The sequence below is a fragment of the Salvelinus alpinus genome, chromosome 9, assembly GCF_045679555.1.
Source record: "Salvelinus alpinus chromosome 9, SLU_Salpinus.1, whole genome shotgun sequence".
Classification (NCBI taxonomy): domain Eukaryota; kingdom Metazoa; phylum Chordata; class Actinopteri; order Salmoniformes; family Salmonidae; genus Salvelinus; species Salvelinus alpinus.
In genome coordinates, this window is record NC_092094.1 from 2176146 (window position 1) to 2187953 (window position 11808).

Sequence of the window (11808 nt, forward strand, 5' to 3'; positions counted from 1 at the left end):
TGTGACACCACCACAGCAGCTATGGTATGGATAAAGACAATGTGACACCACCACAGCAGCTATGGTATGGATAAAGACAATGTGACAACACCACAGCAGCTATGGTATGGATAAAGACACCACCACAGCAGCTATGGTATGGATAAAGACACCACCACAGCAGCTATGGTATGGATAAAGACACCACCACAGCAGCTATGGTATGGATAAAGACAATGTGACACCACCACAGCAGCTATGGTATGGATAAAGACAATGTGACACCACCACAGCAGCTATGGTATGGATAAAGACACCACCACAGCAGCTATGGTATGGATAAAGACACCACCACAGCAGCTATGGTATGGATAAAGACACCACCACAGCAGCTATGGTATGGATAAAGACAACACCACAGCAGTTATGGTATGGATAAAGACACCACCACAGCAGCTATGGTATGGATAAAGACACCACCACAGCAGCTATGGTATGGATAAAGACACCACCACAGCAGCTATGGTATGGATAAAGACACCACCACAACAGCTATGGTATGGATAAAGACACCACCACAACACCACAGCTGCATGAATGTGTGATCTCTCTTTAATGTTGGCTAATTTACCAATTTCCATACCCAACGCATATCAGAACAGTAGGAATGATTATTTTGCTGTTTTGTAGTCTACAATACCTCACCTAATCAACCAACTACTAGCTGGTGACAAGGCTAAATTGTTATAGTTTAGTAATGCTGTACTGTAGCTTACTGTACCCCATCAACCAACTGACAAGATTACATTGTTATCATTTAGTAATTTGCCAAGCGTCATGTCTGGAGGAAACCTGGCACAATCCCAACAGTGAAGAATTGCAGTGGCAGCATCATGCTATGGGGATGTTTTTCAGCGGCAGGGACTGGGAGACTAGTCAGGATCGAGGGAAAGATGAACGGAGCAAAGTACAGAGATATCCTTGATGAGAACCTGCTCCATGCTGGGGCAAATGTTCACCTTCCAAGAGGGCAATGACCCTCAGCACACAGCCAAGACAACACAGGAGTGGCTTCAGGACAAGTCTCTGAATGTCCTTGAGTGGCCCAGCCAGAGCCTGGACTTGAACCTGATCGAACATCTCTGGAGAGACCTGAAAATAGCTGTGCAGCAACGCTCCCCATCTGACCTGACAGAGCTTGAGAGGATCTGCAGCGAAGAATGAGAGAAACTCCCCAAATTAAATTAAATTGTATTTGTCACATGCGCCGAATACAACAGGTGTAGTAGACCTTACAGTGAAAGGCTTAAAGGTGTGCCAAGCTTGTAGCGTCACACCCAAGAAGACTCGATGCTGTAATCACTGCCAAAGGTGCTTCAACAAAGTACTGAGTAAAGGGTCTGAATACTTATTTACAGGTGACATTTCAGTTTTTTTTTTATAAATTAGCAAAAAATTCTAGAAACCTGTTTTTGCTTTGTCATTATGGAGTATTGTGTGTAGGTTGATGGTAGGAAAAAAACAATATAATTAATTTTAGAAAAAGGCTGTAACTTAAGAAAATGTGGAAAAAGTCAAGGGGTCTGAATACTTTCCGAAGGCACTGTAAATACTGTTGTAATGTTTTATACAACGGGTGGGTCTAATCTTGGATGTTGATTGGTTAAGATAGCATTCCAGCGGGTGTCTATTCTACAAGTTTCCACCTGCTAAAGCTGTGGTGTTAAAATAACTATTGACTCTTCCATCTCACTGCACAATCCACTGTCACATCAGCCCAGCCAGCTAATGTATAAACTTGATCTCCACTATAAAAAGCATCTAGACATTATCTCACATTTCTTTTAGACTAGCATTTGGTTTTCAACAGCAGAGATTTGTATAAACCTTGCTGTCTGACTCACCGACTTTTGCAACATTGTTTCAAAATGGAAATTTGATCTCCAGCTGTTCCATAGTAATGAACGTGTTGGGAGTCAGTACAAGACAGACAGGTAGGCAGCCTTTCTCAGCCAGTCGAAATCATGAATCAGCTGGCATCATTTTTATGGATATATATATATATACAAAGGAATGTCAACAGAAAACAGGTCAAACTAAACAAAACGCAGCTAGTTTGCAGTCTTTCCAGCTTCAGTTTGAAGTGATTGTGTTAGCTGTGTTGTTGGCTAGCTCCTCTGAACAACAGTGTCCTGACTAGAGACTATGGTATGGATAAAGACAATGTGACACCACCACAGCAGCTATGGTATGGATAAAGACACCACCACAGCAGCTATGGTATGGATAAAGACACCACCACAGCAGCTATGGTATGGATAGAGACACCACCACAGCAGCTATGGTATGGATAAAGACACCGCCACAGCAGCTATGGTATGGATAAAGACAATGTGACAACACCACAGCAGCTATGGTATGGATAAAGACACCACCACAGCAGCTATGGTATGGATAAAGACACCACCACAGCAGATACGGTATGGATAAAGACAACACCACAGCAGCTATGGTATGGATAAAGACACCACCACAGCAGCTATGGTATGGATAAAGACAACTCCACAGCAGCTATGGTATGGATAAAGACAATGTGACAACACCACAGCAGCTATGGTATGGATAAAGACACCACCACAGCAGCTATGGTATGGATAAAGACACCACCACAGCAGCTATGGTATGGATAAAGACACCACCACAGCAGATACGGTATGGATAAAGACACCACCACAGCAGCTATGGTATGGATAAAGACAACACCACAGCAACTATGGTATGGATAAAGACACCACCACAGCAGCTATGGTATGGATAAAGACACCACCACAGCAGCTATGGTATGGATAAAGACACCACCACAGCAGATATGGTATGGATAAAGACACCACCACAGCAGCTATGGTATGGATAAAGACACCACCACAGCAGCTATGGTATGGATAAAGACACCACCACAGCAGCTATGGTATGGATAAAGACACCACCACAGCAGCTATGGTATGGATAAAGACACCACCACAGCAGCTATGGTATGGATAAAGACAATGTGACACCACCACAGCAGCTATGGTATGGATAAAGACAATGTGACACCACCACAGCAGCTATGGTATGGATAAAGACAATGTGACAACACCACAGCAGCTATGGTATGGATAAAGACACCACCACAGCAGCTATGGTATGGATAAAGACACCACCACAGCAGCTATGGTATGGATAAAGACACCACCACAGCAGCTATGGTATGGATAAAGACAATGTGACACCACCACAGCAGCTATGGTATGGATAAAGACACCACCACAGCAGCTATGGTATGGATAAAGACACCACCACAGCAGCTATGGTATGGATAAAGACACCACCACAGCAGCTATGGTATGGATAAAGACACCACCACAGCAGCTATGGTATGGATAAAGACAACACCACAGCAGTTATGGTATGGATAAAGACACCACCACAGCAGCTATGGTATGGATAAAGACACCACCACAGCAGCTATGGTATGGATAAAGACACCACCACAGCAGCTATGGTATGGATAAAGACACCACCACAACAGCTATGGTATGGATAAAGACACCACCACAACACCACAGCTGCATGAATGTGTGATCTCTCTTTAATGTTGGCTAATTTACCAATTTCCATACCCAACGCATATCAGAACAGTAGGAATGATTATTTTGCTGTTTTGTAGTCTACAATACCTCACCTAATCAACCAACTACTAGCTGGTGACAAGGCTAAATTGTTATAGTTTAGTAATGCTGTACTGTAGCTTACTGTACCCCATCAACCAACTGACAAGATTACATTGTTATCATTTAGTAATTTGCCAAGCGTCATGTCTGGAGGAAACCTGGCACAATCCCAACAGTGAAGAATTGCAGTGGCAGCATCATGCTATGGGGATGTTTTTCAGCGGCAGGGACTGGGAGACTAGTCAGGATCGAGGGAAAGATGAACGGAGCAAAGTACAGAGATATCCTTGATGAGAACCTGCTCCATGCTGGGGCAAATGTTCACCTTCCAAGAGGGCAATGACCCTCAGCACACAGCCAAGACAACACAGGAGAGTGGCTTCAGGACAAGTCTCTGAATGTCCTTGAGTGGCCCAGCCAGAGCCTGGACTTGAACCTGATCGAACATCTCTGGAGAGACCTGAAAATAGCTGTGCAGCAACGCTCCCCATCTGACCTGACAGAGCTTGAGAGGATCTGCAGCGAAGAATGAGAGAAACTCCCCAAATTAAATTAAATTGTATTTGTCACATGCGCCGAATACAACAGGTGTAGTAGACCTTACAGTGAAAGGCTTAAAGGTGTGCCAAGCTTGTAGCGTCACACCCAAGAAGACTCGATGCTGTAATCACTGCCAAAGGTGCTTCAACAAAGTACTGAGTAAAGGGTCTGAATACTTATTTACAGGTGACATTTCAGTTTTTTTTTTATAAATTAGCAAAAAATTCTAGAAACCTGTTTTTGCTTTGTCATTATGGAGTATTGTGTGTAGGTTGATGGTAGGAAAAAAACAATATAATTAATTTTAGAAAAAGGCTGTAACTTAAGAAAATGTGGAAAAAGTCAAGGGGTCTGAATACTTTCCGAAGGCACTGTAAATACTGTTGTAATGTTTTATACAACGGGTGGGTCTAATCTTGGATGTTGATTGGTTAAGATAGCATTCCAGCGGGTGTCTATTCTACAAGTTTCCACCTGCTAAAGCTGTGGTGTTAAAATAACTATTGACTCTTCCATCTCACTGCACAATCCACTGTCACATCAGCCCAGCCAGCTAATGTATAAACTTGATCTCCACTATAAAAAGCATCTAGACATTATCTCACATTTCTTTTAGACTAGCATTTGGTTTTCAACAGCAGAGATTTGTATAAACCTTGCTGTCTGACTCACCGACTTTTGCAACATTGTTTCAAAATGGAAATTTGATCTCCAGCTGTTCCATAGTAATGAACGTGTTGGGAGTCAGGACAAGACAGACAGGTAGGCAGCCTTTCTCAGCCAGTCGAAATCATGAATCAGCTGGCATCATTTTTATGGATATATATATATATACAAAGGAATGTCAACAGAAAACAGGTCAAACTAAACAAAACGCAGCTAGTTTGCAGTCTTTCCAGCTTCAGTTTGAAGTGATTGTGTTAGCTGTGTTGTTGGCTAGCTCCTCTGAACAACAGTGTCCTGACTAGAGAGCACATTTTCTATGGCAGGTGAAGTCGTGACTCATTAGCTCATTGTTATGGATGCAACCAAATAAATGTCACAAAAAACAGCTTAAACAAATGCAAATGCAGATACTTTGCTGTTATTCTGGCTGCACTGTTTGACGTGACTGTAAGTTAGCCGTAGTTGGCTAGTTAACAAGCAAGGGATAAGAACGTTGCCAGCCAGTATGGCAATAGAACATTTAGAATGAACGACTGGGTCGCATCTATAGATACAGAACAAAAATACTTAGAATGGGTCGCATCTCTGGCAACCGAACCGATAGAACAAACAATCAGCTGGCTTGGGTAGCAACCTTAGATTTGTGTCGGGACTATATCTCCTGGAACCCATACAAAAAAAAGATTGCAGTTTTGAAAATGCAGTAAAATTTCTGTAACTGCAGTCGACTGTGGTATTTTGGAAGCAGTTATTGCAGAATAACTGCAGTCGACTGTGGTATTTTGGAAGCAGTTATTGCAGAATAACTGCAATCGACTGTGGTATTTTGGAAGCAGTTATTGCAGAATAATTGCAGTCGACTGTGGTATTTTGGAAGCAGTTATTGCAGAATAACTGCAGTGTACTGCAGTTGAAGTGCAGTTATACTGCACTCTTACTGCAGTTATACTGCAGTGAACTGCAATTATTGTGCACTCTGACTGCAATCTTTTTTTTTGTAATGGGAAGGATGAAATAACATGAATAAATACATAAAAATAATGTTTTATTTGAACATGTTGGTAACCAGTTGTATAATAGTGATAATGCCCTCAAAGCCGGTGTTTGGAGAATATATTGGCAGGTCTGCCGGCCCTGGACGAGCAACACCCGTGCCAATATATTCTCCAAACACCAGCTTCTCCGGCATTATCACCTAAATAATGGACCCTCCGGACCCAGGGCGTTCCGAGGTTCACGGGCAGTTGGGACACTTTAAGAAATGTCTGTTGAAAAGCCTGAAAACCAGACTCCTTTCTGCCTAACACCAATAGAGGAATGACAAGTTAAAAGAATCTCTTCACGAGGAATAAAAGCCCATGGAAATAAAAAGATGCTTCCATGCGCAGCGTGGTTCTGACTTCCTGAAGTCTATTTTGTTCAGACAGGGATTGTGTGGCAACCAAGGAAACCCTAACCCGTTTGGTTGGTCTGCCTACTTTATTTTCTGTTTTGTAAATATTTAACAACTTGGAGAAGATCTCATCTTTTATAGCCGTAGTTTCCTCAAGCTCCTGATATCTCTTTGAGAGTAGGCCCATAGCTGTTACTATAGTCAACAATTCCAGTCTCCTCCCATAGCAGATTCTATTGCTAATCCGTCAGCCTGCAATGGCCTGTATTGTGGATTTATGGAGGCTCATTAGCATAAATTATGACCAAATCCGCGTGGGCATGTGTGGTCTCTGGCATTGGGAACCTGCCAAGCGAAAAGTTGCTCCATGGTGAGCCTGGCAAAAAGTTTGAATGGCCAGGGCTGAAAATAGGCTTGCATTTGGTTTTCACATTCATATAATTCACTTATGGATATTTTATAGTTTTCAACCCCAGAGACTTTATTTGCATTTCTGAAGTACTTTTCAAATTTGTTTTACATAAACACAAAAGACTCACTGGCCTTCATGAAGTTTCATAGACCACACTCTACCCTTATGTCGTGGATAAGCAGGGAAAGATAATACGTTGAGGCTGGTTGAAGTTTCATACCATTGGAGGTTTCTTAATTAATTGCCATAAATCAATCAAGATGGTTATTTTTTAGTTTCAGGGAATAATTATTGTGTTGGTCTACTATAGCATATTGCGCTGCTGATTTTAATTATAGTGCATTTAATAGCAATACAATAAAGTGTGAATACGAATTTTAAAAGACGATCTTCCTGTTTGATTCTGGGTGAAACTATTGACAGTTTAACGTAACGCTTATTTAGCAGCTTTACACACCAGTCGACTTTATGCACCTGTCTGAATGTATTAAATCCCCACTATCGGGATTAGGTGAATAAAGCTGTTCATTCACACGACTCACACACAGGCTGCCTACTGAATGCAGAGACTAACATAAATAGAACACACCATTTAAAATTGTAGTAGAACATTTTGCTTTGTAAAAGAGCATAATGTGGTCATTCATCGGATTCGTTTTTTGTTCATCCAAATCGACACACATACACTTCAACATTGACAGTGGCATACAAAACAAAGACAAAACAAAACACTAACGGTGATTTCTTTCCTATAAGGTAATGTCGTGACAGCAAACAACCTAATACACACTAATAATACAAAAAAACAGTAGAAATGTCAGCCAATTTCCATGTCAAACATCCCATAGCTCAGTAGCTCCAAATGCAGTGTGAATTAACGGCTTTAAACCCCCTGAAGAAAGGTTAGCGCATACACACTCTTGGCTACCGAGTGCCATCACTGTTCAATTCCGTTTACCCTTTGCTCGGTCTTCAGATGGAAAGGATTTCCATTGGCCCAAGGTGTCCATGTAAATAGGTGTCAATGAAAGCAGATTATGCCTTTCTCCGCGAGGAGCCCCCTCCTCCCTGGGTGGTTGTCATGTGATATGTAGAGGTGGCACATTAGTGGAGCTGCTCTGGGGGGGTCTATTATATGGCTGTCACCACAGTCAACTATCACACCGCACCACAATCAACTATCACACGGCAGAAAAGGGAGGACATGGAAGTATAGCTGCTACATAGCTCATCTCAACTCAACTTCTATCAGTTAAACTTATACTGCAGTAGGCTACTACTCACGTGTTTTGTATTTTACGCATGCAGAATATTTAATTTTCATGAAGAGTTCTGAGAAGTTTCCATCACGAAGGTAAACTAAGCGGAACGAGTTGTTTGAAGTAAAGTGTTGTGAAAGAATACTGTCAGGATGCCTCGACCAGGGAGGAACACGTACAGCGACCAGAAACCTCCCTATTCCTACATCTCCCTCACCGCCATGGCGATCCAGTCCTGCCCGGAGAAGATGCTCCCTCTCAGCGAGATCTACAAGTTCATCATGGACAGGTTCCCTTACTACAGAGAGAACACCCAGCGGTGGCAGAACTCCTTACGACACAACCTGTCCTTCAACGACTGTTTCATCAAGATCCCGCGGCGTCCGGACCAGCCCGGGAAGGGAAGCTTCTGGGCTCTGCACCCCAGCTGCGGGGACATGTTCGAGAACGGGAGCTTCTTGCGTCGCCGTAAACGGTTCAAGGTGATGATGATGATGGCGGCGCAAGAGCACCTGGCTCAGTCCAAGCAGTCTGACGCAGCCCATTATCTCAGGCTCAGTGCCCTGGCTGCCACCGGCACACACCTCCCTCAGATGTCCAGCTATAACTTGGGAGTGTCACAGCCATCAACTTTTAAACACCCATTTGCTATAGAAAACATCATCGCCAGAGAGTACAAGGTTCCCGGGAGTCTGGCGTTCTCCACCATGCAGTCCATGTCTGCAAGCTACCCGCTGCACAACCAGCTGACTGCGGCCTGGCCTCACATGTACAACACTATGGTGGACTCTGTTTCTCCTATCTCTATGAGCGGTGACTACGTGGCCTACCGCATGCCCCTTAAATCTCTGTGTCACGGAGGACAGACCCTACCCGCCATTCCGGTGCCCATCAAACCCAACCCGACCACGGTGGGTCTCTCGGCGGGGCTGACGCCCCACACATCCGCCTTCCGTTCGAACTCTCCCCAATCTCTGAGCCCCACCTCCCCGCAGACAGACCCCAGCCAAAGCAGCCCCCCCACTCCCAGGGAGACTCACACCAACCCGACACTGCAGTCCGTGGCAGTGCACTAACATTAACAACTATACAGAACTCTTTGTAAACTAGACCAGCAGGCTCAAACCAAATCCAACGTTTATTTTGACTCTTGCCGCTGACATCTTGGGCCGAGAATAACTACAATTAATTAAGGCAAGAGACTTCCGTGCTGCGGTGTATTTTGATGTCGGTGGTTTGCTTTGAATGCTAATTGTCTTCTAACATGGTTCCAGCAGAGATATAGGGACATATTGCTGTTCAACTTAAAAGGTATTCGTTGTGTCAGTTTTATCAGTGTGTTTTGTAAATGAGTGAGGCAATGCAAACAGCGGCTCAGTCAGGAGCATGAAAGAGATTTACTTTGATTTATTTCTATCTATGTAAAAATAACAAGGTCAATTGTGATTTTTTTTTTCAATCTTAAAAAATAGTAAGGTGAACTATAGGGTCTTTACTAAATGCAAAATAAATATGTGAATAAATGTGAATAATTGCAAATAAGTTGATATGATAATGTTGTAAAATACACTTTTTAGTTAAATGTTTTTGATATCTATTTTGCAGGAGCTGTTCTGTGAAGCGTGTGATGTAAAGCCATTTAAAACCATGGTGACATACATGTGATTAAATGCTGTAACTGTTGTCCATGTTAAAGGAACAGCCTGTTAAACTCGAACTACAAGTGTTTTTTCTGCCAGCATGCTGCTTTTCAAAAGTGTTCATATAGTCTGCAATGAATTATAAACTTGGTCATCGAAATATTTTCTCATTAAAATAGTGTAAACATTATAATGGTTGGTGTATTCTGTGTAAATAGGGTAAACATTATAATGGTTGGTGTATTCTGTGTAAATAGTGTAAACATTATATGGTTGGTGTATTCTGTGTAAATAGTGTAAACATTATAATGGTTGGTGTATTCTGTGTAAATAGTGTAAACATTATAATGGTTGGTGTATTCTGTGTAAATAGTGTAAACATTATAATGGTTGGTGTATTCTGTGTAAATAGTGTAAACATAATGGTTGGTGTATTCTGTGTAAATAGTGTAAACATAATGGTTGGTGTATTTTGTTAACAGCTGGAATAATGCTGTCATCGTGCACTTACTGATTTACAACTGGGAAAACTTCCAGACAGATCATTATGGCATGATGATGATGATTATTATTATTATATATTTACAACAATACAACTTTTCGATTTCAATATGACTCTTCACTTTCTAATATTTAATTTATTTCCATTACAAATATATACAAATCTAACAAATATATTTCCATTACAAATATAAAGTAAATAAAATAATGTTTACATAATCATGAATATAGCTCAACATGGTATATTGCTGTGTATTTGAGTGTCTAGACCTGAGTACAGAACGCGGTGTACAGTGTATAGGCGACACCAGAACCCTCGTCGCGCTGTTCCCACAGGAGCAGTCAGAACAGAACCGTGGAACTGCTGAATCAGAATCAGAATGCGGGTGATTAGAATGCATGGAGGTACTGCCGTAGTCACAGCGCAGACAACCGACCTCATTCATTCAGCTACACACTAATAGACCCTCAATAAATGAAACACACATTGACACGGAGATGGAATAGAATTACATTAGGCTATATAACACCATGAGATTTGCTTCTGACTTCCAAAACATATCGACAATGAACAGAGTAGGTCTAGCACATTATAAAAATCGTAATTATCATAAAAGAAAGGTTAACATTCAAAGCATTTTTTATGTTTTGCATTGAAAAAACTGCTAACCATTTTGCATAAGTTCATTTGAATTGGACTTGTTTTAGCCATATATTACATAGCTGATATTGATAGTATGGATAGCCTAACAAGACATTTTTAAAAAGTAATTTAAAATCAACGAAATGTATCTCTACATGTGCATTTTTTCACAATGCAATAATCACAGTAAACTAAAATATTTTTTATCTCTATGTATTTAATTGTTTCTTATGTATTTTTGTATAATCCTAAATAGCCTATTTATATATCCACGCGTGTAGTTGGCCTTAATTACGTGTGCTACATTGATAGCTTATATGTTTAATTGTATTTTTATTTATATTAAAATGCATTCATTCAGTGTCAGGGACATCAGGTGCTGTGAAAGAAATTTCCCATCTTGGCGCATTAAACAAATACTTTAGAATTCTGTCACTTTCTCCAATTGACTAGATCAAATACCGCCTTCTAGCCACTTCATTCTCTCCATTCACTCAATAGAAAGAGCAAAGAATTGCAAACTTCGACTGGGCCACCAATGTAGATTTAGCCTTTTTTCGAGTAGACAAAAAGACTGATTTCTCACAAACACATTGCTGACTGGGGAACTGGGAAACGGGCTCAGAGACCCCTTTGGAATTTAAATCCACCCCACCCCACCCCTCCCCTCCTCCTGACCCTGTTTGCCCAACAGTGCTCTGGTTTTCCCGTTCTTGCATTGTGTGTATTGTATTAATGTTTACTCTTGCATTGTGTGTATTGTATTAATGTTTACTCCGGGTGATTAAAACACAAGTGGTGAATTTCTAGCTTCAAGTTTGGAGTCTATACAGTATTTTCGTTCATCATTAAATTAATAAACTATTCACCCTTTATATTGACTTCTGTATGCTGCTGCTAATTCTCTTTATCCAGGCCAGTCAATTCACTACCTGCTTTTCTCTGCTACTATTCCAGCTGCTAATTCTCTTTATCCAGGCCAGTCAATTCACTACCTGCTTTTCTCTGCTACTATTCAACCTGCTAATTCTCTTTATCCAGGCCAGTCAATTCACTACCTGC

General features: G+C 41.4%; 1 protein-coding gene across 1 annotated transcript; it reads left to right on the top strand.

Moving 5' to 3' along the window:
• Window positions 1–7598: 7598 nt before the first annotated feature.
• LOC139584147 (forkhead box protein B1-like) lies at window positions 7599–11555 on the top strand. Its single transcript, XM_071415667.1, has one exon. It carries the CDS (start codon window positions 8115–8117, stop codon window positions 9036–9038), a length of 924 nt encoding a protein of 307 aa, XP_071271768.1. The 5' UTR covers window positions 7599–8114; the 3' UTR covers window positions 9039–11555.
• The last annotated feature ends 253 nt before the right edge of the window (window positions 11556–11808 follow it).